The following is a 27,001-nucleotide window of genomic DNA, read 5'->3' on the forward strand; positions in this document are numbered from 1 at the left end:
TTCCTTCTTCAAGAGCATTCCACCCAGCATAGTGTTAAATAATTCTATTAGCAGATAGTTTATATTACAATAACAGGGATGGCTGTGCTGGGAGCCCAGTATTGATAGAGTCTTGTGTTCTAAAAGCTCAAGTGTGCTTTGTACTTTTAATCCATTCTCAGTCCTCCAACACCACCACAGGGTCTGCATATTCCCTCCGCAATCCCCCAAGTAAAGGTGCAACATCACGTCATTGAAACATTTGAATTTTATTCAATTAAATATTTGTTGCTTTTTAAAACAACAAAATCTCCAAGCTAATTTTTTTTTAAAGAAGTGTTCAGATCTTTTAACGATTTTACTTGTGTTTTCATTTGCAGATTAAAAAAATAAAATAAAACATTGATATATTTCTCATGTGTGTGAGCCAGACTGTATATTAACTACTATATGTACTTTTTCAAAGGAAAATAGTTTTACAAAAAAACAAGTCCAGAAGGTCAGCCCTTGTGTAAACTTTTGTGAAGAGGCAATTGTCTCTGAACATTCTAATGAGGATAATGGAAGAAATATATTGCAGCAGTTAACATCTCAGAACATCAAATCAGGCAGAGACAGATGCAAGAGATGATATTACACAGATACAGTATTGGGGAGATTATTCATATCTCATTGGTTTAAAGCTGAGATGGATAATGTGGCTGAGAATCCTGATCTATTCAAACATGACACTTCTGAGAGAAAATTAGGCCTTTTTCATGTGCACATTTGAATGATTGAGATGGGGCTGTTACCTGGAGTTCATTTCAGTGTTACCAGGAAGAGAATCTCGAGTTTAGATGCCAGCATGTCCAGAGCTTCAAATAGTTTCTTTTAAAACTACAGTTTAAATGCTGCAAAATAATCCAATATGCCTTCTTTTGTAACAAAAGCTAAATAAACTAAAAAAAAGTTACATATCTTCAGCTGAATGCTGGAAGCTTTTTATGTCATGATAATTTGCAATTATATTTTTTGCATCATATTTAACCTAGCACATATTTGTCTTCATAATTCCATAATGTAGATTTTTGTTTTAAGATCATCAGATAATATATATTTATATATATATATTAAGTGCCAACACATTTTATTGAGGCTTTGTAAAGCCTATTTTAAATTCAGTCTATTTAGGTTGGAACTAAAGCTAAGATAATTTTCACCTTTAATTTAGGTTCTAATGCAAAAAAAAAGGAGCAAATAGCTTGGATCTCGCTGGGAATGAAAATTCTATTTTTGTCCTTGGTGCTAGCCACGGTTTTACAATTATTTTGTTCAGAAGGAGAGCTTTTGAAATATTTCACTTTCCATTTAAAGGTGTTCATTAATGGGTTGAGTGTTTTTTTTTCTTGTACCCCAGAATTACTTATTTCTATTTTTTGTGTTTCCTTTATTTCATCCAGGGCAAGAGGTCAATGTTTGTCTTGTTTTTCTAATTTTAAATATTTTACTTTTTGTCAACACTATATTAGCCTGTAATTTCCGATAAGAGGCTTCCTGCGTGCGGATGCCTCCGATCAGGAAAAAATCTACATCCTTACCTGAGGGCTCCCGAGGTCCGACCATTTCCACTCCTGGGCTTCTCCATGACGTAATGCGCAGGGCCTACGTATCCCAGGGGCGCAGGCGGTTCGCAAGCATCCCTGGGATCACGTGGGCCAGGCGAGCCAATGAAAGAAGGGAATCCCCCTTCATACTTTTGACAGGTAGACCTGTCAAATGTATGAATGGGGATCACTGAAAAAGGACATTAAAACATTAAATACATTTAAAGAAATACCATCACGTTTTTAAAATGAGTTAAAATTACATTAATTAAATATTTTAAACAAAAATTAAATTTTTTGAAAAAAATAATTGAAGTTTTTACACAACTAAAAATAAACTTACCTTTTTTAAAAGTATTTTAAAATTATAAATGAGCGAAATTTTTTTTGTTTTTTTAACTTTTTTAAACTCTTATGCTGGTAAAAGCAGGCCTTACACCTGCTTTTGCCAAGCGTAAGATTTTTAAGTGATTTCAGCGGGCGGAGGGTCTGCAGAAAGCGGAACTCTCCGCCCGCAGAGGCCCTTCTCCAGGGCAGGCGTGCGATCTGTCAAAAGCATTCTTGACAGATCGGAAATGCCGGTTTTCAGTGCATGTGCTTTGCCTGCCTGAAACCGGCATTTCCGATGTCCCTACGGGTGTGTACACAGCTCGTACGCACCCGTTGGCATCGGAAAATACGGGCCAATGTCTGCTGTCTCCACCTGACACATAGCTTGAAAAATAAGAGACGGGTAAAAAAAAAAATCAGGTGACCGAAAGAGAAGCCAAGCATCCCACCCCAGCCTGACATTCCCCCGCCCACACATACCTGCAGTACTAACTTCCTAGTGTCTGGACAGGAAGGGTTGAAAATGCCTCCGCCACAGCTGCTGGTGCATAATCTGCACTTGTGTCAGCAATCGGGTCAAGCTGCGTTGGCGCAAACAGTGTTAGTGTTGTTGTGCCAAGCCAAATATTTTGCCCACTGGGTCTTCAAGTGAAATGAGAAGTTTTAATCAAAAAGAAGAATTTCTCTTTCCTAGCCAAATTTTGTGTGGTGGTTTAGTGACTAGTAGATAATTAAGAGCATATATTCTTGGTTAACCCCTCCAAGACTAGTGCAGCTGACATCCCTGAGAACCTAATAAAACCAAAGGCTTTTTATTTAACCACAAATGAATGGAAATCAGAACAGCTTCACCCACCTCTCCATTTTCTTCTATCCTTTGTTGATGGTGGCAACTCACATATGCGTACAAATTCAAGTACAAGCAGTCTTATGGCAGTTCTGACGAAAGGCCATTGACCTGAAATGTTAACTCTGTTTCTCTCTCCACAGATGCGGCCTGACCTGCTGAGTATTTCCAGCATTTTCTGATTTTATTTCAGATTTCCAGCATCCGCAGTATTTTGCTTTTGTCTTATTTGATGTGTGATCGCAGACAGTGGGGCCTATTTTAATTTTAAGCGGAGGTGGGAAACAGGTAGTTGTGGATTGGTTGCTCATTATACACCTTACTTGGTTTGACTTCAATGGAAAGCAACATTGGGCGGGGTGTGTAACAGGCAGCTGATCCACAACTGTCCATTCCTTTCCCCTCACCCCCCTCCGCCACCCCCCAAGTTAAAATGGCCTCCCAGTGAGTGTTAGCAGGTTATTTGACAATAATTGTTTCATAGCTGAACTCAATGGTGTCATTATCTGAAATCCATAGAGCTCACTTTCCAGCAGGAGTCACTAAATAGCAATCAAGAGTGCGAATCCTTGAATGTTTATCTTTAACTTGGAGATGGATATGGCAGCCTCCGGCTTATGGTACTGGACTAGCAACCTAAATGTTATTAGTTCATATCCCACCATGGCAATTTATGAAACTTATTTCAGTAAATCTGGTAATGTGTGGGTTAGCGCCAGAACAAATGCCATGAAAGCTGCTCAAGCCGCTAATGTCTTCAGGGAAGGGAACCTACTACCCCTATTGGATTTGGCCTACACATGACTCAAGTCCCACACTACATGGTTGACTTTTACTCCCCTCAGGGCAACTTAGGGATGGGCAATAAATGTTGCCCACATCCCAACAACAAATTAAAAATAGATACAGAGGCCAATTGTGAAGACCAAGGATCTAAGCTAGGATTTTTCTGTTTTGTACCACGTCAAGAAGTGCACTAACATACTGAGCTATCAGGACAGCCTCAGATCAAAATATCTAAGCTTTTGCATTTTTCCCACTACCTAAGGTGAGATCCAGAACATGGCCTCCTTCAGTGGCCTTGGTCAAGATCGCTGTGTTTTGAAGGAGGGTCCAATGACTTGATTGCCGACATGATGACATAATTATTTTGCTACTTCCAGCTGTTGCAAATTAGTTGTTTTTAATCACAGCTTTAAGTTGCATATATTACTGCAGGTGAGGCAGAGTGGAAGAAGTTTCCCTCTGCATTTGGCTGTGTTATACCTGGCCTGGGAGCTTTTGATGCTGACACTGGGTGCCTGAAACGTTTAAAGTGCAAAAATGTTCCATTCCCCAGCATTGACATAATCTGAGAGATGCATTGTAAATGTTGGTGCTGCAGCTGATATAATGGCCTAGAAATTCAGTTGCGTGCGCCAGCCGTTAGTGCCTTAAGAGGAGTAGACTTCGAGCGCTAGGCACTTAGCGGCCGGGCGCAGCGCGATCTGCGCCTATGCCCAACTTCAGTAGACATTTAGCGCCGGCGCAAAGTGTTTGCGCGCGCAGCTTATGACGTCATTTCGTCGTGCAACGCCCTTTGTGCGCCCCAAACCGGAACTTCAGTCGCGCCCACCCAATGTGGGCGTGGCGGTGCTAAGAACTGTGAAGTGGAACGCAGCAGTGGCCCTGCAGGCCTCGGGGAGCGCTAATTAAAGGGCACTTACACTGAACTATAAAGGCCAGCCATTTTGCTGCAATGACTTTTGTGCAACGGATTTCTGGACAGAGACCAAGAAAGAGACCTTACTGATTTGGCCCAACATAGGAGAGGTATTTTTGGCTTCTGGCCAGAGCTTGGAAATTTGCCTCATTGTGATTTCATTGTTTGCCAGTATATTATGGGGGCTGCATGGGGTGCCAACCCTCAGTTCCAGCATTATGTGCGAAGGGCTCGCAGACGCTGTGTGAGAGGGGCAGCCATGCCTAGACGCAGAGGGGGCATCAGGCGTCGGCAACGTAGGCCTTACCCACTCAGGGAATACCGCCAGCAGGTGTCCTATCTCACCATGACTGCCGCGCAGTGTGTTAAGAGGCTGCACTTCAGAAGGGAGGTGGTTGCAGAGATCTGCCAGCTGCTTCACAGAGATCTGCGTCCACAGCTGATGTGCAGGACGTCTCTGTCGGTGGAAGTGAAGGTCACGGTGGCTCTGAACCTTTATGCAAGCGGCTCCTTCCAAGCTGCTGCTGGGGACATAGCTAACATATCCCAGTTCGCCGTGCATCGCTGCATCCGGCAGGTCACCGATGCCCTTTTCACAAGGAGACACCAATTCATCTCCTTCCCCATGACCCTGGAGAGGCAGGAGCAGCGTGCAGTCGGATTTGCGAGGATCGCGGACTTCCCCATGGTGCAGGGCGCCATTGACTGCACGCATGTGGCTTTGCGGGCACCTATCGACAATGCCGAGGATTACCGCAACCGGAAGGGCTACCATTCCCTCAATGTACAGCTGGTGTGTGACAACAGGCAGCGCATCCTAGCTGTCAATGCCCGCTTTCCAGGCAGCAGCCACGATGCATTTATCCTGCGCCAGACTACTGTGGCTGACATGTTCCAGGCACAGCCTCCCCCAAGAGGATGGCTTATCGGGGACAAAGGCTATCCTTTGTGTACATAGCTCATGACCCCGCTCCGCGCGCCCAGGACCCCTGCTGAGGAGGCATACAACGAAAGCCATCAAGCCACAAGGAACATCATAGAGCAAACGATTAGCATCCTCAAGCAACGGTTCCGCTGCCTGGATCGCTCCGGCGGATCTCTGCAGTATTCGCCGGATAGAGTCTCCCAGTTCGTCGTCGTTTGCTGCATGCTGCACAACCTGGCTATCCGCAGGACTCAGGCACTGCCACCTCACGTTGGACCACCACCTCAGGAGGACGAGCAGGAGGACCATGAGGAGGAGGAGGAGTACCAGCCCAGGAGGGAGCCACAAGGTCCAAGGGCCGTCCGTCGGCGGCTTATTGAACGACACTTCTAGGCCCCCTGTTAGGGAATGGCTTGTGGCAATGAAGGGACATGAATGCAGCCGCTCCGCAAGCCCTCAGCCGGTTAACGCAACAACCACTTCAAACATCAAACATGGACAAGCTGAATAAAGAAAAAGCTTTATTGAACAAACTCAGGGCCCTTCCCACATGAAACCCAAAAACAGACAACACCCCCAAAAAACAGTCAAACACATGACTCACTCCCACAACCTGGGGAGGAATAACAAAACTTTTCCATCCAAATGGTCTTCATCCTCGGCCTTACTAAAACAATCCCCCCATAGACAATACAACCACCCCCATATAAAAAAACATTTGGCAACACCCTCTACTTTGTGTGCCGAGAGGGCGAGTCCTGGTCCAGCCTTTTCCGGCCCCTGGCCGACCTGCTGCTCCGCCTCAACCTGGGCCCTGTGGGTGCTGCAAGGCTGGGGGAAGGCTCCTGAGGGGCACATGGCGTGACGGCAGATGCCCTTGGGGGTCGGCCTAGACGAGCTCTGGCCCTCGAGGGGCCGGCTGCTGACTGCTGCAGCTGTGGCTGGGCAGCATCAGTCTCTCCAGCAGCTCGTGGCAGCTTCACTGGGGGAGTGGCAGTGGCGGCTGCAGCAATGGGGGCAAGCTGGCTGATGCCAGGCGCTCGCTGCTCGCCTGAGACACTGGCTCTCGGCCGGGCTGGCACTGCAGCAAGCGCAGCAATCTGCTGAAGGCCAGACCGCTGTGCTGCTGCAGCGCGGCGGGTGCCCTGGCGATGCCTGGCTGACACAGCGAGTGTGGCAGCAGTGAGTGCCCGTACTGCCCTGGTCTGTGCCCGCATCAGACCAGCCAGTGACTGCACGGCACCACTGATCAACTGGCCACTCGCTGCCTGTGCTGCCCTGAAGTCGTCCCGACTCGCGTCCTGTGCTGCCCTGAATTCGGCCCGACTCGCGTCCTGTGCTGCCCCGAATTCAGCCCGACTCGCGTCCTGTGCTGCCCCGAATTGTTCGAAACCCCTGGCCTGTGCTGCCCCGAGTTGCTCGAAACCCCTGGCCTGTGAGGCCCCGAAATCGGACATACTATGAGCCAGGGACTCGATGGCCTCAGGCAACCGTGCCACAACCCCCATGAACTCGGTGTGCCGGCGATCCGAGTCCGCGGACATTTGATCGAGGAGGCGCACCTCCTGGGCGAGGACCGTCTCCGGACTGGAGGCCAGACTCTCTCTCTGGGGAGAAGGCTGCCGAGCTGCCCGACCCTTCCCGCGTGGCTGGACGCCACTGGGCCCAGCAACTACACTCCCCTGCAACACTTCCCCCCTCTGGGGAGAAGGCCGCCGAGCTGCCCGACCCTTCCCGCGTGGCTGGATGCCACTGGGCACAGGAGCTACACCCCCCTGCAACACTTCCCCCTGGCTCTCCTCCAGGGAAGACGTGTCCCCTCCATTGCCATCCCCTGGCGCGGATGTGGGTTCCCCCGATGGGCCGCCTTCCTCTTGCTCCTCCTCGTCCTCCTCTTCCGAGGGACTGTCACTGGCAGCTTCAGGGACCTCCTCCTCACCAGCTGAAAGCAGGAAGGCACAAGAGTAGCTTTAGAGTGAGGACGGGGCGTCAGCGAGGGAGGCATGAGTGGTGGCATTCAGCGCATTGGTTGGACAGTGGCAAAGGATGTAGATCTGAAGCGCAAGGGGAACGAGAGAGGTCCAAAAGGTGATGTCCTTACCATTGGGGCCCAGCACAGGGTCGGCATCTCCACATGCAACGGGGCCAATCAGCCGGCCACCCATGAGTCGACCCACGTGCTCCTCCAGGTCACTGAGCTGCTGGAACTGGGGACGGCCTCCCCCGGTGTCAGTCCGGCTCCTCATATTCTGGGCCAGCTTGGCCTGCAAGAGAAAGGACGGCCTCTAAGTACAGTGTGGTGCCCTGTTGTTGTGTGCACTGCCTCCCATGGTCGAATAGCTTGGCCAGTGTGGTGCCCTGTTGTTGTATGCACTGCCTCCCATGGTGGAATAGCTTGGCCAGTGTGTAAAGTGCAGAAAGTGCAATTGATGTTCATGCCAGTGCCATAGCTGCTGGATGAGGGCTGGCCATTAGGGCTTTGAGGTCCCTTTGCCCATAATGTGAGGTGCACATGCAAGGATGAGGAGGACACTGGAAAGGGTACTCACCCTGACAATCCGAGTGAGGTCGTTAAACTTTTTCCGGCATTGGACACCAGTCCTGGGGACATCGCAGGTGGCTGTGACCCTCTGGGCGATATCCCTCCAGGCTCTCCTGTACACCCTGGTGGCAGGCTTCTTGCCACTGTCCGGGAACAAGATATGGCGTCTCCTCTCCAAAGCCCTAACCAGCACCTTTAAATCATGGGCAGAGAAGCGCTGCGCTTGCTCACGGGCCCTCTGCATCCTTCCTGGCGCTATTTCTCTCCAGCAGCAGTGTTTAGGCCTAGCTGGAGGGCTGCAGTATCCAGGGCGTGGCAGCAGACCAAGTCGACCCTTCCCCCTTTAAGAGCTGGCCGGCGCCAGGGTGTCTGCTGTCAATCAAGAAATGACCGCACCTGCGCTGCGCCCGGCCTCGGCGGTATCACTCTGCACCGCCGGCTTAGCGCCTAAAGATAGCCGTGCATCGCCAGTTTTAGCGCTCGAGCAAACTCCTTGGTCAAAGCTACTGAATATCGGCGAAGTGGCCTCCACTTTGCGCCGGGCGCAAACTTTAGCGGCCGCCCGACTTTACCACCCCAAAAGTGGCTATACTGAATTTCTAGGCCAATGTCTGCTACAGCTCAGACTTTCCCTGCTGACCAAGAGGATTCAGACCGGTCTCCAAGTGTACATGTTGCAAGACCTGAGCCCGGTGGCATAGTGGTTAGCACTGTTGCCTCACAGCACCAGGGACCCGGGTTCAAATCCGGCCTTGGGTGACTGTCTGTGTGGAGTTTGCACATTCTCCCTGTGTTTGCGTGGGTTTTCTCCGGGTGCTCCGGTTTCCTCCCACAGCCCAAAGATGTGCGGGTTAGGTTGATTGACCATGATAAAAATTGACCCTTAGTGTTAGGGGGGATTAAATACGTGGGGTTACGGGGATAGGGCTTGGGTGGGATGGCTGTCAGTGTAGGGACCAGGTGCTAGGGTTTGGATGATCAGCCATGATCTCGTTGAATGGCGGAGCAGGCTCGAAGGGCCAAATGGCCTACTCCTGCTCCTATCTTCTATGTTTCTATGAGCCGCCTTGAGTCCCTAAATCAACAATATTGCTCCTCCACCTTTCAAAAGTGCCAAGGCTGATATGCATTTGTATGATGGAACCACGACCCAGGCACCTTGTTTCCAAATCAGCCCGTTTCGATTGCAAGTTGGATTTGGATACTAGATACCTGTGCGCACATGGCATTTATAAGTGGACAGTTGGTGCAAAAATGCATTTGCACCTTGGGCATTCCAGCTGGTGCATTGCTTGCTGTTAGTAAGCATAAGCCAGTAATTGCTGTTCTGTATGGGCTCACTGCATGTCAGCCAGGCTCAAGACGGTGAGCCTCTCATGTGATATGGCTGCTGCCATGGAATGGGATGCACCTTTTGAGGTACCTATGACAGCACTTGGGGTTGCTTTATTTCTTGCCAAGGTAAAGGGGTTGCCAAACAGATTTTAGGTATGTAGCTCCCAAAGCCATTTAAAACTGATCTTTTTCAGTACCACCAGTTGCACGCACACAGATGCAGATATTGACCTCCGAGCCAGCACAGAAACTGAACAAAGAGCTCAACTCCTCTGTAGAAACATGTCAAAATAAGAAAAAAAATCCATCAAAGACCACCAAAGCAAAAGTAATTGTCAGGGGAAAGAGAGAAAAAAGTAAAACCACCTGGTTTATTGAAAGAAAATACAGATACAGTACTTGTGTATTCCTGTTCAAGTCATGGACATCAGTCAACAGGCTTGGCTATTAGTTGGCAAACTTAATGAGTAAGGACACTTTCCACACTCCAGTAAAGTTCCATGCTTGGTGACCAAGTGTTGAGGCATAATTCTGGTTTACCTTTTAAGAAGCAGATAAGGATTCCTGTCCCTAAATCTGTATGAGCGGACTGTTCGGGATGGAGAGTATTTCCATATCAAAGGGCTGCATGTGCACGGCAGTACTGTAATTAAAATGCAGTGGTTTGGGCTCTCTGTACTGGCATTGAGGCAGAGTGTTGTTGAAAGTGAGTGCAGTGTGCAGGCGGTTACCCTGCTGCATTTTTCTCCAAATACACTTATAATTTTCTACAAACATTAATGCCAGTCCACGCTCTTCTGTGGCTGGCTTGCTTACAATCCAAAACCATTCAGAGTTGAAAGTATTTTTCTCTATCAACCCTCTCATTGTGGGTTTGTGCATTGACTATTTTTATTCTGCTTGTTTGTATTTCCTTTAGCTAAAATGAAAATGAGACCGTTTTCTGTTTGTGTTGAAAGAGTTGTTTCTTTTTCACTTGATTTATTCCCCTCTAATTCCCCTCTCCATTTAGAAAGTACCTGGCGTGTTATCCAATTACTGTTACTGGTGTACGGTCTGATATCATTGCTATTATAAACAGTCTGTGTCAGACTCACTGGATGAAGGAAATCAGTTCTTCGTTACTTCTTGAAGAGAGGATTCAAATGTTGTGTTTAGTGCCATGAAGTACGTCTGTTTGAAGGGCACTAACTGTGTAAGATTTAAAAATAAATAAATAACAAACACTACATACATATTAATATATAAATACAGTTTTCTGCTTTTATCCAGATACTGTATTTATTTTCATTAAGTTTTTTTAAATTAAGGCAATTAATGTCTCTTAATACTAATTAATATTGAAAAATGAATTCATTGTGATGAACTCATCAAATTGTATTTAAAACTTACAAAGTGATTTTTTTTCTAAGCATCATTGTTACAAACTACTACCCTATGTCTCTTGTTATAACAAAGTGATTCCCAGCTGAATTTCTGTTATAATCAGCAGAGGCTTTTAGTTCGTGACAAGAACTGCTATGTGTAGTTTCCACAGTGCGTGATCATGAGGGCTGGCTGCATTTTCCATGTGGGGGATGTGTTGGTAAATTAGTTTCAAGATTCTTGTCTTCATCTTCAAATCTTTCCATGGACTTGATCCACCCTATGTCAATGTTTTCTCCATCCATAGGTTGAGTTTACTCCTTGTTCCTCACTCCCTCTGCTCCACCATTGGTGGCCATTCTTTCAGCCACTATGCCCTTTGGCACTCCTTCCCTTAATCCCACCACATTGCCACCAAGCTCCCTGCTTTTAAAACCTCCTAGAACCTCTTTTGGTTCGTGTTGTTAGCCCACTCCCCCAGTTCCATGTTCCCTCTTTTCTTTCCTCTTGCTCATGTCCATTATTTTTTCTCTGCCCGGTAAAGCTATCTGAAACATTTTAACATGAGAAGTGCTAAGAAATGTGAGCTGTTGTTAGTCAGTGTGATTTGCATTAACTCTAATAATAACTAAAATTGTAAATAAATAATAAATATTTTTTGTTAACTAAAATTATTTCTTAACTAAACCTAAATAAATAAAATTACATATAATAATGATTAATAAGTACAACTAAAATTATTTTGAGGAGCTAAGACCACGTCAATGACTTCCTCTAAAATGAACAATATGAAAAATCCAAAAAGAGGTTTAGCATAAACTGTGGAACAAATATAAGTTACTCAACCTAGAAATGGAATGATGTATGCAGAGGGGTATAACTATAATGATGTATGCAGAGGGGTATAACTAGAATGATGTATGCAGAGGGGTATAACTAGAATGATGTATGTAGAGGGGTATAACTAGAATGATGTATGCAGAGGGGTATAACTAGAATGATGTATGTAGAGGGGTATAACTAGAATGATGTATGTAGAGGGGTATAACTAGAATGATGTATGCAGAGGGGTATAACTAGAATGATGTATGTAGAGGGGTATAACTAGAATGATGTATGCAGAGGGGTATAACTAGAATGATGTATGCAGAGGGGTATAACTAGAATGATGTATGTAGAGGGGTATAACTATAATGATGTATGCAGAGGGGTATAACTAGAATGATGTATGTAGAGGGGTATAACTAGAATGATGTATGCAGAGGGGTATAACTAGAATGATGTATGCAGAGGGGTATAACTAGAATGATGTATGCAGAGGGGTATAACTATAATGATGTATGTAGAGGGGTATAACTATAATGATGTATGCAGAGGGGTATAACTAGAATGATGTATGCAGAGGGGTATAACTAGAATGATGTATGCAGAGGGGTATAACTAGAATGATGTATGCAGAGGGGTATAACTAGAATGATGTATGCAGAGGGGTATAACTAGAATGATGTATGCAGAGGGGTATAACTATAATGCAATGGTTTACTCCTCATCTATACCTGAACTAGGAGTGCTTGATGCTGACAGTGGTGCCTCAAATCGAAGAGTGTCCTACTTCTCAGCATTAGCATTCATGTGAGTGCAAAATTCAGGAAAAAAAATCCAATGAACTCTTTTGTGTAGACCTTCCCACTGAAAGTGGGAACACTTCGACTCTGGCCATGGTTGGAGTGTGTAGTGATAATTGTAACATAATGCTCCATGCAAGAGATAACTCTTTTTCAGAATGTTTTATAAATGTTATTTTTGAACTAATTCCAACTCCTTGACAGAGAATGATTCAATAAAAAGTAACATTTTTATAATACTGTGTCACTGTAACTTGCAATAGTAAATACTGTCAGATCCTCAGTACTATCATGTGTCTGCAGCTGAGGTGCTTAATTGCCTGACCAATGTGGCCTGTTGAAAGAGGCACATGGATTTCCTTACCTGTGTTTAATGAGTTTGTTGATTCTCTTTAGGGGCATTGCTCTATTTGTCCCTGCCATCTACGTGTATGACTGTCCCCAGTCAATTCTTTGAGCAGTGGTGGTGTCAGAGATGGGGGAGGGAAGGAATTTGTTTACCTGATCTCGCATTTTCTTGTCTGTGAAGAAGGGGCAGAGTTATTTCCCGCACAACAACAATACCTTACCTTTAAATATAATTTTTAACATAGTAAACACACACCTTACGGAGAAGAAATGGATGCCAAGTAGTAAAAGGAGAATTAGGAAAGATAACTGAAAGCATGGTTGAAGAGCTAGGATTTGATCGTGGAAAGAGTGGTGGAGGGGTTTTGAGGGGTGGGTCCAGAACATAGGACAAATATACTTGAAGGTACTGCTATCAAAGGTGGAACAGAGGGAGAGGGCATGCACAGGAGGTCGGAGCCAGAGGAATAGCAGGGCACAAACTGGGGTCAGAAATAGAGGAGGCTGCAAGATAAAGTACCCTGAGACCATGGAGAAAGTTCTAAATGACAATGAGGTTTTGAATTCCATGCCTTGGAATTCCATACCTTGGGAGTTGTGGGCTGTCAGTGGTGATGGGGCAGGACTTATGCAGAATGCAAATGGCAGAGTTCTTGATGAGTTGGAATTTATGTAAGGTGGAACTCAGGAACCCAGTGGACAGTGCATTGGAGAAGTGGAGCCTGAAGGTAATGAAATGTGGATAAGGATTTCATTGGTAGTGAAGGTGAGGTAACAGTGGAGGGAGTTAATCTGTGGAGGTGGAAGTAAATGGTCTTGACGTAGAGGATATAGAGTTTGAAACTCAGTTCAGGGTTGAGCACTGTGATTGTGAACATTTGGGTTCAGCCTGAGTAAGCATTGAGGAGGAGGATGGGGTCGGGGACAAGGTTACAGAGTTTTTGGAAGAAGCCGAGCAGGATGTCTTTGGGTTTGCCAATGTTAATTTGGAGAAAACTCTGGCTCATCCATGGCTTGATGTCAGACAAGCATCTGACAGCACAGTAATGGTTGATGTTGGTGGGAGAGAGAAAGAGCTGAGTGTTGTCAGCATATAATTCAAAGTTGACCACAAATCTACAGATAATGTCACCGAGGGGCAACATGTAAATGGGAAAAGGAGGAGCAAAGGTTTAAACCTGAGGAGTACTCCCAAGCTGAATGTCTGGGAGCAGGAGAGCCCATTGCTAGAGATATGATGGCTAAATCAAGACAGGTAGGAGTGGACTAAAGCATGGATGGTCTGTGGAGATCGAGGCAAAGTGGTGGATGTCAAAACATCTAACCTTGGCTGCTTTTTGAAGTGAGTGGTGTCACGAAGACATAATATTGTGATAATCAAAGAGTTAACTATTAGAGGAGCTTATCTAATGAAAATGTCCTTGTACATGCATCAATGGCTCAGTTGCTAATACTTTGCCCAGATAAAACCGAGCTGAGCAGACCAGCAAGACCCCAGATTCAATTCTTTCTGTGGAATTGTACCCAGCATAAGTCAGCACCTTCAAGAGAGGAAGCGAGAAAACTGGCAGAACAAAAAAGTGGCCTAAGCATCTGACCCAACCCAGGGCTTGAACAGGCTGAATGCTGAAAGGATCTTATCACCATCCATTCTGATGATGGGTAGCACCTCACTGCTAAAACTATAAACTTATACACAGACTGAAGCAAGTATTAAGCCACTAAAACTACATTTCGTTCAAGCCCTTTCACTTTGCATTGAAGTTCAGCAGCAACTACTGGTTTAAATAACTTTGATTTTATCAACATCTTTTGCAATGATAGCAATGTTTTCCCTCGAGTAATATGGGGCAGGCATTGTCAGTATCTGTAGGATAGCTTCTAAATGGAAAAAGTTTGAAAATACTGGGTTTAAAGCCAGAATTGCCTAAGCTTAACAGTATTGTACTTACATTATGTGGCATAATCCTTCCCACAAATATCCATACTCTGAGGGGCCATTTAACAGTTACTGTGCAGCTGTTACACAACGTTTTAATTAACTCTTGCCCCTTTCCCGTAATATTGTGGTAAAACTGCCTGAAACGATCTGCACGTTACTTATTGCAGACACATCTGAATGACATGGAGCTGCCCTTCACTAACAGCCTTGCAAATACATGGGGGAAACATTATTAATGGCACACTCTATAACTGGGACTAGGAATAATAATAATAAAAAAAAGAATCATTTAAACACTTGTGTTCATGCCTCCTGAGAGTGTTTAAAATAATTAGCTTTTTTCCCCTCTTAAATAAGCAATTTTTTTTCCTAACGTGTTCTGTTAGCACTCTCTCTCAGCCCAGCTGCACCCGCCTCCAGGTCAGATGCAACAGTGCAGCTATCATATTTGCCATTGCAAGTTGTTCTGTCCTGCAAATGGGATTAGACATGAGGTGGGTGACAATTCACAGCTCTTGTTAACATTGAAAATGGCAGCCTTAGGAGTCGGATTCCAGATAAGTCAAATGCCCACTCCGTCTTTAAATGATGCATTAACCCTTTGAATGCTGGTGCCACAAAATTCCGCTATGCAAATTTTTGGTGTACAAAAGCTTCCTTTGTCTGCTATTTTAACCAAAGTGCTAACTTGTTTAATATAAACAGTATGGGTTTCTGCGCATGTCTGCAAGCACACACGCATAGAGCTCTGCTTTGCCTGACAAGAGAAGGATGTGGAGCTGTCAGTATAACTCCACACTACAGGCTTGCTATGGCATGAAGCAGGTAGAGGCCTCAGTCAGGTACCTGCAGTATAACAGTACTGCAAGACTTTACTGGGCGAGATCCCAATCTGTAGTTTACTGTTAAGCTTAACTGTATTTTTCTGTGATTTAAAAAAACTACCATATATCTTGAGTAATCCATTTATTGTTTAAACAATATTGATTATTTGATTGTCTGGACAACACTCAGGAAAGAATTGCTCTGGTTGGTCTGTGTGGCAACACCCTAAGTGTGTTCATGAACTTGTCCTTGGGTCAGTACTTCCAGTGAAATTGGAAACATGCCCTTTTTACTAGAAATACTGCCCAGAGGAAATGTTCATGAATGCATTTAAGCTGTCACTACACAAAGTGAGCAGAGCAATTCTTCCCTTGTGTGTGCCAGTACTGGATGGCATTATAACATTAAAATGTATTATCTTTTACTTATTTAGTCTAGGGAGACATCTGACAGACCCAGTGTGGAGTTGTGCTGGGCCACTTTAAATAAGCACCACATTCTGTTTGGTCAAATAGATGAAACCCTCTCCCTTTCGTGCAATCTCCTGGAATCCTGGTAACTCATGGAAAAAGTTTGAATAAGCAAAGAATATTGCTACTAAATTAGGATATTAAAAACAGCAAGATTTATGTCCAGAATCTGCTCAAAGCCAGAATAGCCCAGCTTTCTACTATTGGATTTATACTATGTGGCAGCTTTGTTGAATTTCTTTCTTTTTTTGGCTTTACTTTAAATATTGCTTTTTCAGTTTGTACAGGTCCAATGGGCAAAAGCCCAGGTCTTTCCTTAACATCCCCCCCCCCGCCACCACCTCCCCACCAACCACCCAGAAAAAAATAGTGTTCATTAGAACAGCAGCTTGGCCCTGTACAGAGCTGTGCAAAGCCCTGGCCTATTGCTCACACTGGAGGTACACAATGAATAGATCACCCTTTCTGGAGATATTGCATTTGCTGTGTCATCTTAATCTTTTGCTATTTCAGTGTTTAAAAACATTGGCCATGAAATTATGCATGGGACACTACTGTAGGAACGCTTAACTCGATCATATGAAAGTTTCTCTCCGCTGCCTTAAAAGAGGGGCTCACTCATTAAAATAAATGAATTACCGTTTCCGCTAAAATAGTGGGGGATGGAATTTTGCACAAATAGGTGAAGCACTCATACACGACTATCCCATGTGGCATTTCAAGGCCCATAGCTGTGTTAATTAAGTCTTCACATTTAGCAACAAGCACCATTTTAATAGTAATTGCTGTTTTTGAAAGTTATTAGGAAAGTTTGGTTGACATCATGACATCACTCAAACTGGAAATAGGTCAGTAGGAAAGTATTGTCCTGTTGCCTATGTTGTAACATGGTGTTCTGTCGGTCTCTTTTTCCAATCTGCTGCAGGGACAGAATCCTCTTTCACAACAGTTGGCACATTGTGGAGTTTAGTCCCGCACCCATGAAAACAAATCACCCAAATACATGACTGATTGGATCAATCCAAGATTGGATTGCATTTCTTTTGGGTGTGTCTAAAATTAGGGTTCATTGCCTTTTGCCAAATCTGAAGCTGGACCTGAGACAGAATAAGGCATAGAGGGTGTGATTGTAAGTTCTGCTTGTTTTGTCTCTGCTGAAAATGAATTCAAAATCAAAGAAGCCTTAATAACTTGCACCTTCACAGCATAATAGTAAGACAAAAGTGGGGGGTGGGGGGAGAGAGGGGGAAACGGTTTCTATTTTTAAAATCAGGGTCTTGGTGCCTGGTTTCGAAATTTCTGGGCACACCACTTGGAACTGGACTGTCCGGGTGGAAACACAGATGGGGGCACACTCGTCAGACACAGGAGAGTAACTGTGCTTAGATCATTTAGTGTCATTTGTAATTCAGTGATCTGCAGTTTGTTGTTCTGTGAATTTGAATTTTCATTGATGTTTTCAATTACAGACAGAGCGGGATATATTCCAGTAATCAACAAGGCGCCACATTGTCATTGTGGTGAACAATTACAAGTGAAAGCAATTACATGCACAGTGGAATCCTCTTATGTGCAATAGGTCAGGACCGACAAGGGGGAAAAAGTTGCATGAAAACAGACTTGAATGTTATGGGTCTGCCTAGATCAATGCTGACTGTGTGACAAACAAAACTGGGACTTGGTACCATTTATATCAATCAGGTTACTGCCAGAAATTTCCTTTGGTCAGGATTGTGTGTGTGTGTGTGTGTGTGTGTGTGTGTGTAATAATGTGTGTACGTGTGAATCCGCACTTTAAGAAGGTTGAACTGTAGTTGGCTTGCTGTAATTTCTCAATATCTATATGTGGAAACAAACCAGGATGAGGGGCTTTATTTTCTTATTAAAAGGGGGTGTTGCCTTATTCTGGAGGTTTTTGGTGGCCCCAGGTCCGAGAACTACCCACTCTTACACCTCCACTCAAGGTATATTGAGTACTCGCTAAAGCGTGCGCTGTAAGGAGTTTGTATTCTCAGCTTAAATTTTGATCCAAGTTATAATAAGTAAATTGTACTATGATTATTAGTGATGGTACTGCCCACTTCTCAAAGCTGATAGCATTTACTGTGCGACTGTTACCTTCAAATCTTTTTATTTGTTGTTTTAAAGTAAAAAAGAGTAAAGCAAACCAGCAAGCCCAAAATACAGTGCACTGGAATTTGCCCATCCTTGAGCAACACTGATTGGGTGTGGGGGATTTAATCAGTGTATACACACAGTGAATAGAAATGAATAGCACTGGGACTATCTTGTAACCTAGAGTTTCCATCTCTGGATATTCCACAGTTGTCTGAAGGAATTTCAAAAATGGAAATTAAATTCACTCAAAGAGGTTAAAGGTAAGCTCCTTTCGGTGAGAATCTTTTAAAAAGGACAGTGCAATTCTTTCTTAAAGAAGCTTCCTGACCCTGCAGACCCCTCTTTAAAAGTGATTTTAAGAGCCCTGATGATGTGACTCCCTGTTTTCGAAGGCCATGATGTTGCAAATCCCTCTTTAAAAAGCATGAGGAATTTATAAAAGCAGTAAAATAATTCTAGGCCACTCAATTTCATTAAGAGTTCCATAGAAAGTGACAGGAAGGGATGTGAAGAGTTTCACTGTTGTACATATAACCTGGTTGTGATCCAGACATCCTGATGGAAGCCAATTCATTGTTTGAGTACTCGATGTTGATAAAAATGACGCAGACAGATTCTACTGAAGGATAAAACACAAGGATGCCACACCAGAAACCAACCTCATCAATATAAAAATTAGGATTTCTATCCAAAATTATGGTTTGGTATAGGATGCCTCTTAAACAGCAAGCAAAATATTGCCCTTTTCCAATTGTTCCTTTTCACAAATTGTATTAAAATAATATTCTAATTCTGATTGCCGTTAAGGTGCCCTATAAGTTCCCAGGCCCATCAAAATCACAACTGAGGAGAAGCTTTGTTACCTGAGATGTTCTAGTACATTAAAAGGTGCATGGTCCATCTTAATTATAACAGGATCCATGGAGCTAAGTATTTTACATATTGGAACAAGGTATGCACTATAGTGTATGTCCCATTAGACAGCAGTATATGCAACACATAAACGTCGGGAACCAAGTCTCAGAACAGAAAGAGCCTTACAACTAAAAATACCTTCTGATGAAAATCTGGTTTGTTACTAACAAGTATGAAAATCCTCAAAATGAACTGGTACAGCCCCATTTATCTCTCCAATTTTCTCCTCACCTCTGCTTTCCTAAAGGGGCTGACTCATGAGAAGGTGCAATACCTCACCATTCTTCATGTTGCATTCCTGTAGTGACTGTCAGCAGGCTATCTGGCAGCGCAGGGCACCAGTCCTAGGCCCGATCCTGCTCTCTCCTGATGTCCACACCTACACACTTTCCAGCGGGAGTCACTGGATAGCAATCAGCAGCAGGAACCCTGGCTCATCTTTTCTCTTCTTAACCTTGCTGTGCTGAGGCCAATTGTAACACCCTTACTGTCAGCCCAGCTAACTCAACACAAATCAGTGATCAAACCTGGCAACTTCCTGATCTGTACGGCTCAGTAGCACACTGGGCAGTACATTACCAACTGGTCTACAACTACTTCGCTGAGTTGAAGACTCTCTGTAATGCAGAATTATTGCACCAATGCTCTATTTATTCAGTGGGTGAGAGCTCCTGTTGATTGCTGAATATGGTCTGGAATTGGAATTTTGAATGATCACACAGAAACCCCACAGTGCAGATAGAGGCCATTTCGGCCCATCGAGCCTGCACTGACACATATCCCACCCGATCCCTGTAACCCCTACACCAACACATATCCCACCCTATCCCCACGTATTTAATCCCCCTAACACTAAGGGTCAATTTATCATAGCCAATCAACCTAACCTGCACATCTTTGGACTGTGGGAGGAAACCGGAGCACCCGGAGGAAACCCACGCAAACACGGGGAGAATGTGCAAACTCCACACAGACAGTCGCCCGAGGCCGGATTCGAACCCGGGTCCCTGGCGCTGTGAGGCAACAGTGCTAACCACTATGCCACCGTGCTGCCCGGTGATCATTTACCACAGTGGATTAGCATTTTAAAACTTGCTGCAGCGAATTATCACCCTTGCAGATGGCAAAATGATCCTTTACACCCATGGAATAAATTACAGAGACACTTGTAGAGGCTGCAGTTATGAAGCCACTTTATTAGTCAAAATAAAATACAAATGGTGCAATGGTGCTGTCTACTGACACAAGCACTAGCAGCAACATCTAAAGAGAGGAATACTTAGGGGTGAATCTTGGGCTGGTTTGAATCTAATAAGCAATGTCCCCTTGATCTGTATTGTAGTTTGTATCTACTTTGTACTTAAGTTGCTTAGATCCAGTCATTTAAAGTGGAATACAAAATGTGAAAATATAACTGTCTGGAACATAGTTATTAAGCAATGTCATTTTTAGTTAATAAAAAATATCCATTTGTTTTATTCATTTGAGTTCCTAGGTATCAGTTGAATGGATTGTGGTAATATAAAGACAGATGTCTTTTTATCCAGGAAGAAACACTTCTTATTTTTTTCCATTCTAGATTTGGGAGTAAGTGACAGAGAGCACAACAAAGAGCCTGGCAGTGAGTGGCAGAGAGAATAACAGCGAATTATGAGCACCTGAGAAGTGAGTGATAGAATGAATAACAGAGAGTAAAGCATACCTGGAGTTAGTGATGGAGAGAAATACTGATGTTGAGGACCAAGTGACAAATAATAATGGATACATGGAAGTGAGAGAATAATAGAGTAGTAGGTGAGTGACAGAATGAATAACAGATACCTGAAGTGAGTGACAGGATTGTGATTCAGTTGAGGGTTCCTGATGACATAATAACACACAAACACAAAGATTAATCTATTAATTGATGACAGCAGAATCACCCCCTTTATTTTAACCCCAAGTAGTTTTATAAGTCAGGCCCTTTTCAATATAGTTAAAGGGTAGGTGACGTAGGAGATATTAGACTTGAATGTTTACAATATAACTGACAGCTTACATAGTATAATTAATTCTTGCACAATGCAGTGGTTTATACATTGTTTTACCTCTATTTTACAAGATGGTTAGAATATGCTAAAACGTAAGGCAATAATTTTTACTTTAACAGTCCTTTAGTGTCATGGGGGAAAAATTTGGTTTGTTTTTGCTCCAAGGGGGCGCTAACGGGGCGCAAAGCACCTAGCACCCTGGCGTGGTGCCACTAATGTCTCCTACGAAATTCAGCGGGAGGTTAGCGGCAGCGGTAACCGGTAGTTCTCCACGGCGCGGTGCCTCCAGCGATGACGTCGTTGTTGTGCGCAGCGCCCTGCTCGCGCCCCGGCTGCAAACTTGGCTTGCGTCCCCATACCTACCGACAGATGCTATGTCCGACAGGGTCAGGGTGTTGTTTTTGTGGCCGGGGTGGTGTAAATTAAAGGGCAGGTGCCAGGCGGCCAATTTTTTTTGGGCCTCCTGCCAGCACCTGCCTCCTTTCGCCTCCTCCTGCGGGGTGCCAGCCGCGATCGGTCAGCCCGGCATTCCTGAGTGCCGGTCTCTTTTGCTGGCACCCTGCTCCACGGTGGTCCAGCAGGGCCCCGGTGCGCGCTGTGCTAGTCCCCTCCCCTTTAATCAGGGGAGGGAGGCCTGCAGTACCACAGCGCTACTGCACGTAGCGCCGCGATATTCAATGGGAGCAGACCCAAGAGGGAGGGGAGCGCTTCCGGTAGCGCCCCGCCTCCTGCTTGGGGTGCTACCATTCAATTTCGGGAGTGGGGGCACTAACTTTTTCGGGACACTAAAAGTAGCGAAGTTAGTGCCCCAAAGGGGGCACGAGCCAATTTTTCCCCCCATACCTTTTACTTTCAATAATAAACACTGGTCTAGCATCACAGTGCTGATGTTTTTTGATTTCTTTATATAGCGTAAAACTGTGTGGACAAATTAAGCAGCCATAACAAAAGTTAGATGCAAGAACAGAAAATATAATGAAACTCAAACAATAAAAATGTAGAACTTGTAAATGTACTTCTACATATTAAATTTTAAAAAATCAGTAAGGTGTATCTCAGAGAGTTCAAGGTACACTCAAGGGGTTCAGATAATGGGATAAACAGCACAAGCTTCCCAATCACACTTTTGCCACCTAGCACCATGATTGTGTTGACAGCTGTGTAACACACTCCCGGCCATCTGTTATTCTCTATGGCCTGGAAATGACACAGTGTGATATTAGCATGTGTGTTTGTATGAAATTACTTTGTCTGCTATTCTATTGGAGCCATTAACCTGGTTATCGTAAATGGTTTAAGACCTCCATTAATATAATGGACAAAGTCATTCAATTTAAATGCATTATGCATTCGTCAGCTATTATCACACAGTGTAGTTTTTAAGCTTGTGTGTTATACAGTGGAAAAGTGATGTGATAACGAACGTATGAGACTTGTGTCTGCTTGATACTTCTGTACAGTGCTGAGAGCTGGACCCTGATGTAGGCCCACGAGTCGAGGCTGGATACTTTTGGAGCATGCTGTGTGAAGAGGATGCTGGGTATCAGCTGAGAGGATTGCGCAATCAACATAGAAGTAATGAGAAGGAGTGACCTGTGTGCACTAACACAACATATAGTGAGGTGGTTGTGACAAGCAAGACACGTGTGTTGTATGGCTGAGAATCACCCTTAGCAGGTGATGGAATGGGTCCCAGTGGGGAAGAAACTTGTCTGGAAGTCCAGTACTAAGTTGAGATGGTAGGGGTGGCCTATGAGAAGACCTGTTTGGGTATGATAATGGACAGATGACCGCAGGAGCTGAGGGAGGAGTGAGCACAGTAGCATGGTCTTGTAGCATCTGTGGCCAACCTAGTTATTAGCGACTAATATATTGTCAAAACAATATTCATTATCATTTGTCCCATATTCTAGTGCGAATTTTCTGATAATACCGCACATGGAATCATATAAGTGCCGGCACTTTGAAAGAGCTATCCAATTAGGCGCCATCCCCTGCTCCCTCCTCAAAACCCTGCAAATTGGCCTTTGCAAGGACAATGGCCACATGTCCTAGTGGTAGGGTTACTTTGAGATGGATGGATATTATTTCCTAAGATGGATAACATTTGATTACACACCTAAGAGGAGCTGACTGTCCCAGCACTAAATGCAGACCAGTGCTATCAGTCAGTGAGGTTGAAGGTTTCTGCACTTTTACGACACTGATGGAAAAAAAAAGAACCATTTGCACTCATCACGGTGCTGGCTGCTGGATTAGTGACAGCACCGCTGCCCTGCCAGCCCTTGCTCTTGTCAGCTCCAGAGAGCAGGAGAGAAGCAGTTTGTTCTTGACAGCAGACAGCCCCTCTGCTGGGCCCTGGTTTCATGTTACATTAAGTATTAGTGCTGTTCTTTCAGGAGCCATTATGCTTCGACATCAAAGATTGACTTGCAGGGCAGTCCTAGGTTAGTCCTGATTTCTGCTAGAACTTTTCAGGCATGAAATGAAATATACATGATTAACCTAAGGCTGGGAGTGAGACAAAGTTTTGATCCTGATTCTTTTTTCCAGAGAGAGTGGGTAATTTCCATTTAATTAAACATATTTTAGAGAAACCCTAAGGAATATTTAGCACATAAATTGAGGTATTGGGGATTGTGGTGCTTTGTTTCTGGCGCAGGCGGTGATGTCCTTAGAATGGAGTAAATTAAAGCTGCATTTACATTACGAGTTGGTTGCTGATGACAGGTGCTGCAAAGCACAAAATAAAGGCCGTTTCTGGAAGTGTGTCCAATGGCTGCCCCACCTCTCAACAACAATATAAGCGGACAGTGGACTTGCTGTTGGAGGTGGAAGTGGACATGGTTTCTGCCCTGCTGGGCTGATCAACAGAAGCACTCATGCCTACCCTGTATAGGCCTGTAATTTTATGATCACAGGTCCGTACAGACTTTCTGAAGCCATTGGGGAAGGCACTGCACCAGCAAAGCAGTGACCTTAAAACAACTGTACACGTGTACAATCTTTCTAAAGGGTATGTGGTAGCTGTAGAAGCTACACGACAATATAAACAAGCCAGCTTCTCTTGGGGAGTCAGTGCTGCAAGACCATTTCCTAGAACTGCGCTCCAGTTAGCTTATAGCAGTTTAGCCCTCCACCTTCCCAGGCCATTTAAGTTTTTCTTCTACCTTTGCTGCAATTTGCAGGCAGCTGTAGACTATTCGGTCTTTGGCATTAACGTAAGAAAACTACTAGGCACTTGGCCTAAGCGTTAAACAAAGCTTTAATCAACTGTTTTACAACAAGGAGGTCTAGTTGAGTCCTTCACTAGTTCCTGTTAAGAATATCCTGCACAAGCTGGGCCCGTGCCCGAGTATTTATACTCTCCCTGGACAGCGCCACCCGTAGGCCGCTCAGTTGATTCATGTCAGACATTATAAACCGGATCTTGGGAGAGCAACCTAAGTTGTTCTGCTGGCCTCCCTGTGAGTTGATCACAAAGGGCATGCACCTGCACAGGCTGGCTGTGACATTTTGCCCAGCATGTAATGCACAGAGTGTAATGCTGGGCAAAATGTCACAAGAGTGTTGATGCTGCCTTAAGATAATAAATATGTCATGGTGTCACCAAAAGGCAATGCCGTACCACAACAGTGCACTTACGATCATCATTAAGTCCGTCAGCGGCCAGCTCAACCCAGTGAAATATGGGTCTTCCTTGCTGCCAGTGTGAAACATTTAGGCAGGTTTACTTTTAATATGGTCGGTGGCTGTGGGGGACCCAGGCTACAGGAGCTGGCACCCTGAGTGGAATGTAAAAGTTGATGATATTGCAAAATCAAATATAGTATTTCACCACACTGTCTGTTCAAGACTTGTTGCACACATGTTTTTATTAATATTATTTTTAATGTCTCTATATTACAGTGATAAAAACGACGATTATAGGATGGGTGTTAGTCACAAGAACAATTGTTTTGATTACACGGCTGCAGTGAATGAATGGCAAATTGGAGACGCCAGTCAAGGCTTTTATTTGTGAAATGTATAGTGTAGCTTCTGCAAATATGTTGGATATGTGACATTGTTTCATATCAGTAAAGGTGCAAGCACCTATTTCCTAATCAATACCTAGGAAGGTGCCAAAAATACCAAATGTGTTATTTTTAAAAGACAAGTTTGGAGCCAGCATTTTGATTTGATTCTTCATCAGACTGTGAGTACTCACTGTTCTTCAAGCTGGTCTGACACGCCCCCCCCCTTCCTCCAATTTTAGACCCAGTTGCCTCAGAACCAACTTGGGGAGTACAGTTTAAACAGAGAGTCTATGGGTTTTGTTTGTCTTGGGATCATATCTTTAGGAACTTGCCTAATGGCTCAGTGAGTAAATGCATTGGATGGTGTGATACCAGACCAGGCAAAGCAGGAAGGCACCAGGTTCAATGTCTGAACTCTACTGATTTAGCTGATCTCAGCTGGAGGAATGGAAGAGGCACTATAATTGGTCTCAATCACCCTAATCTAGGTAGGAGGAAGAGTCAGCCTGGGTTTCATGTCCCTAGCTGAAAAAAGGCTTGTGTTGGGTGAGGATAGGATTGCGTTTGGCGAGGGTAGGATTGGGTTTGGCTCTGGTGCTATATTTGGTTGAACACTCTTCTAACTGTCACTGTCTAAAAAGAAAGACTTTTATTTATATAGCACCTTTCACGACCACCGGACGTCTCAAAGCACTTTACAGCCAATGAAGTACTATTTGGAGTGTAGTCACTGTTGTAATGTAAGAAACACGACAGCCAATTTGCACACAGCAAGCTCCCACAAACAGCAATGTGATAATGACCAGATAATTTTTTTTGTTATGTTGATTGAAGGATAAATATTGGCCAGGACATCGGGGATAACTCCCCCTGCTCTTCTTCGAAATAGTGCCATGGGATCTTTTACGTCCATTTGAGAGAGCAGACGGGGCTTCGGTTTAACATCTCATCCGAAAAACTGCACCTCCGACAGTGCAGCACTCCCTCAGTACTGCACTGGAGTGTCAGCCTAGCTTTATGTGCTCAAGTCCCTGGAGTGGGACTTGAACCCACAAACTTCTGACTCAGAGGCGAGAGTGCTACCCACTGAGTCACAGCTGACACTTTCTAGGAGAGAAGGGGAGAACATTAAAATAATATATATTGTACTGAGTTACTCTACAATCCAATTTCATTGGTTTGGTCCTCAATTGAAAAGGTGCTTGATTTCTAACCAGAGAGGCATAAGCTTTGGCAACAATATTTCCCATCATCATGATTCACCTGTTCTGTAGGGGGATTATTCTGGTCACTCTTAGCTGGACTGTCTCTGGAACACAAGGATCAAAGCAAGGTGGTATGGGGGAGAAAGGAACAGGGGATTGATATCAACCAGCTTGCCCCGACAGAATGACAGTTGGTGGTTTTTGAGAAATCCATCGATTGTGCCTTCCTGACCCAAAAAATGGCAAGCAGCCTTTGAAAGAAAGGTAGAAATTATAAAAATAAATTCCACTGGCATTGAACCTGCTAACCCATGTACCTGCCTAATGAATGACAGCTCTAACCTAATCAATATGGCCATAAAAGAAAAGGCTGTTCTGCAGGAGAGCCTCATGGTCTCTGGTGCTGGGTGGGTTGGGGTCGGAGTGGGTTGTTGCTAGAGAGAGAAGTTGACTCACAAATGCTGGCCCGTATTTTCCGATCCCTACAGGTGCGTACACGCTGTGTACACACCCGTAGGGGCATCGGAAATGCCGGTATCAGGTATGCGAAGTGCATGCGCTGAAAACCGGCATTTCCAATCTGTCAAGAATCCTCTTGACAGATCGGACGCCTGCCCTGGAGAAGGGCTTCTGCGGCGGGGGGGGGGGGAGTTCCACTTTCTGTAGAACCTCTGCCCGCTGAAAACACTTAAAAATCTTACGCCTGGTAAAAGCAGGTGTAAGGCCTGCTTTTACCAGCATAAGAGTTTAAAAAAGTTAAAAAAATAATTTTTTTCATTCATTTATAATTTAAAAATACTTTTAAAAAAGGTAAGTTTATTTTTAACTCTGTAAAAAATTTTAATTATTTTTTTCAAAAAATTAAATTTTTTTAAAAAATATTTAATTTAATG

The 27,001-nt window shown here is 44.4% G+C and overlaps 1 protein-coding gene across 8 annotated transcripts in view; it reads left to right on the plus strand.

Annotated features, from left to right (window-relative positions):
• The window catches only part of sox6 (SRY-box transcription factor 6), a 640,702-nt gene that overhangs the window by 13,744 nt on the left and 599,957 nt on the right, over nucleotides 1-27,001 (plus strand). For 3 of the 8 annotated variants that reach the window (XM_086007877.1, XM_086007880.1, XM_086007878.1), the window contains exon 2: nucleotides 17,291-17,400. The exons of 3 other annotated variants lie outside the window; for them this stretch is intronic. In XM_086007877.1, coding sequence (XP_085864003.1) covers nucleotides 17,390-17,400 — 11 coding nt within the window. In that variant the 5' untranslated portion in view covers nucleotides 17,291-17,389. Of the gene's footprint in view, nucleotides 1-17,290; nucleotides 17,401-20,433; nucleotides 20,520-27,001 lie in introns of all 8 variants that reach the window. 2 more of the 8 variants (XM_086007882.1, XM_086007883.1) reach the window with 2 other exon arrangements.

Source organism: Somniosus microcephalus, chromosome 15, assembly GCF_052327205.1.
Source record: "Somniosus microcephalus isolate GS21.2 chromosome 15, FLI_Smic_1.0, whole genome shotgun sequence".
NCBI lineage: Eukaryota > Metazoa > Chordata > Chondrichthyes > Squaliformes > Somniosidae > Somniosus > Somniosus microcephalus.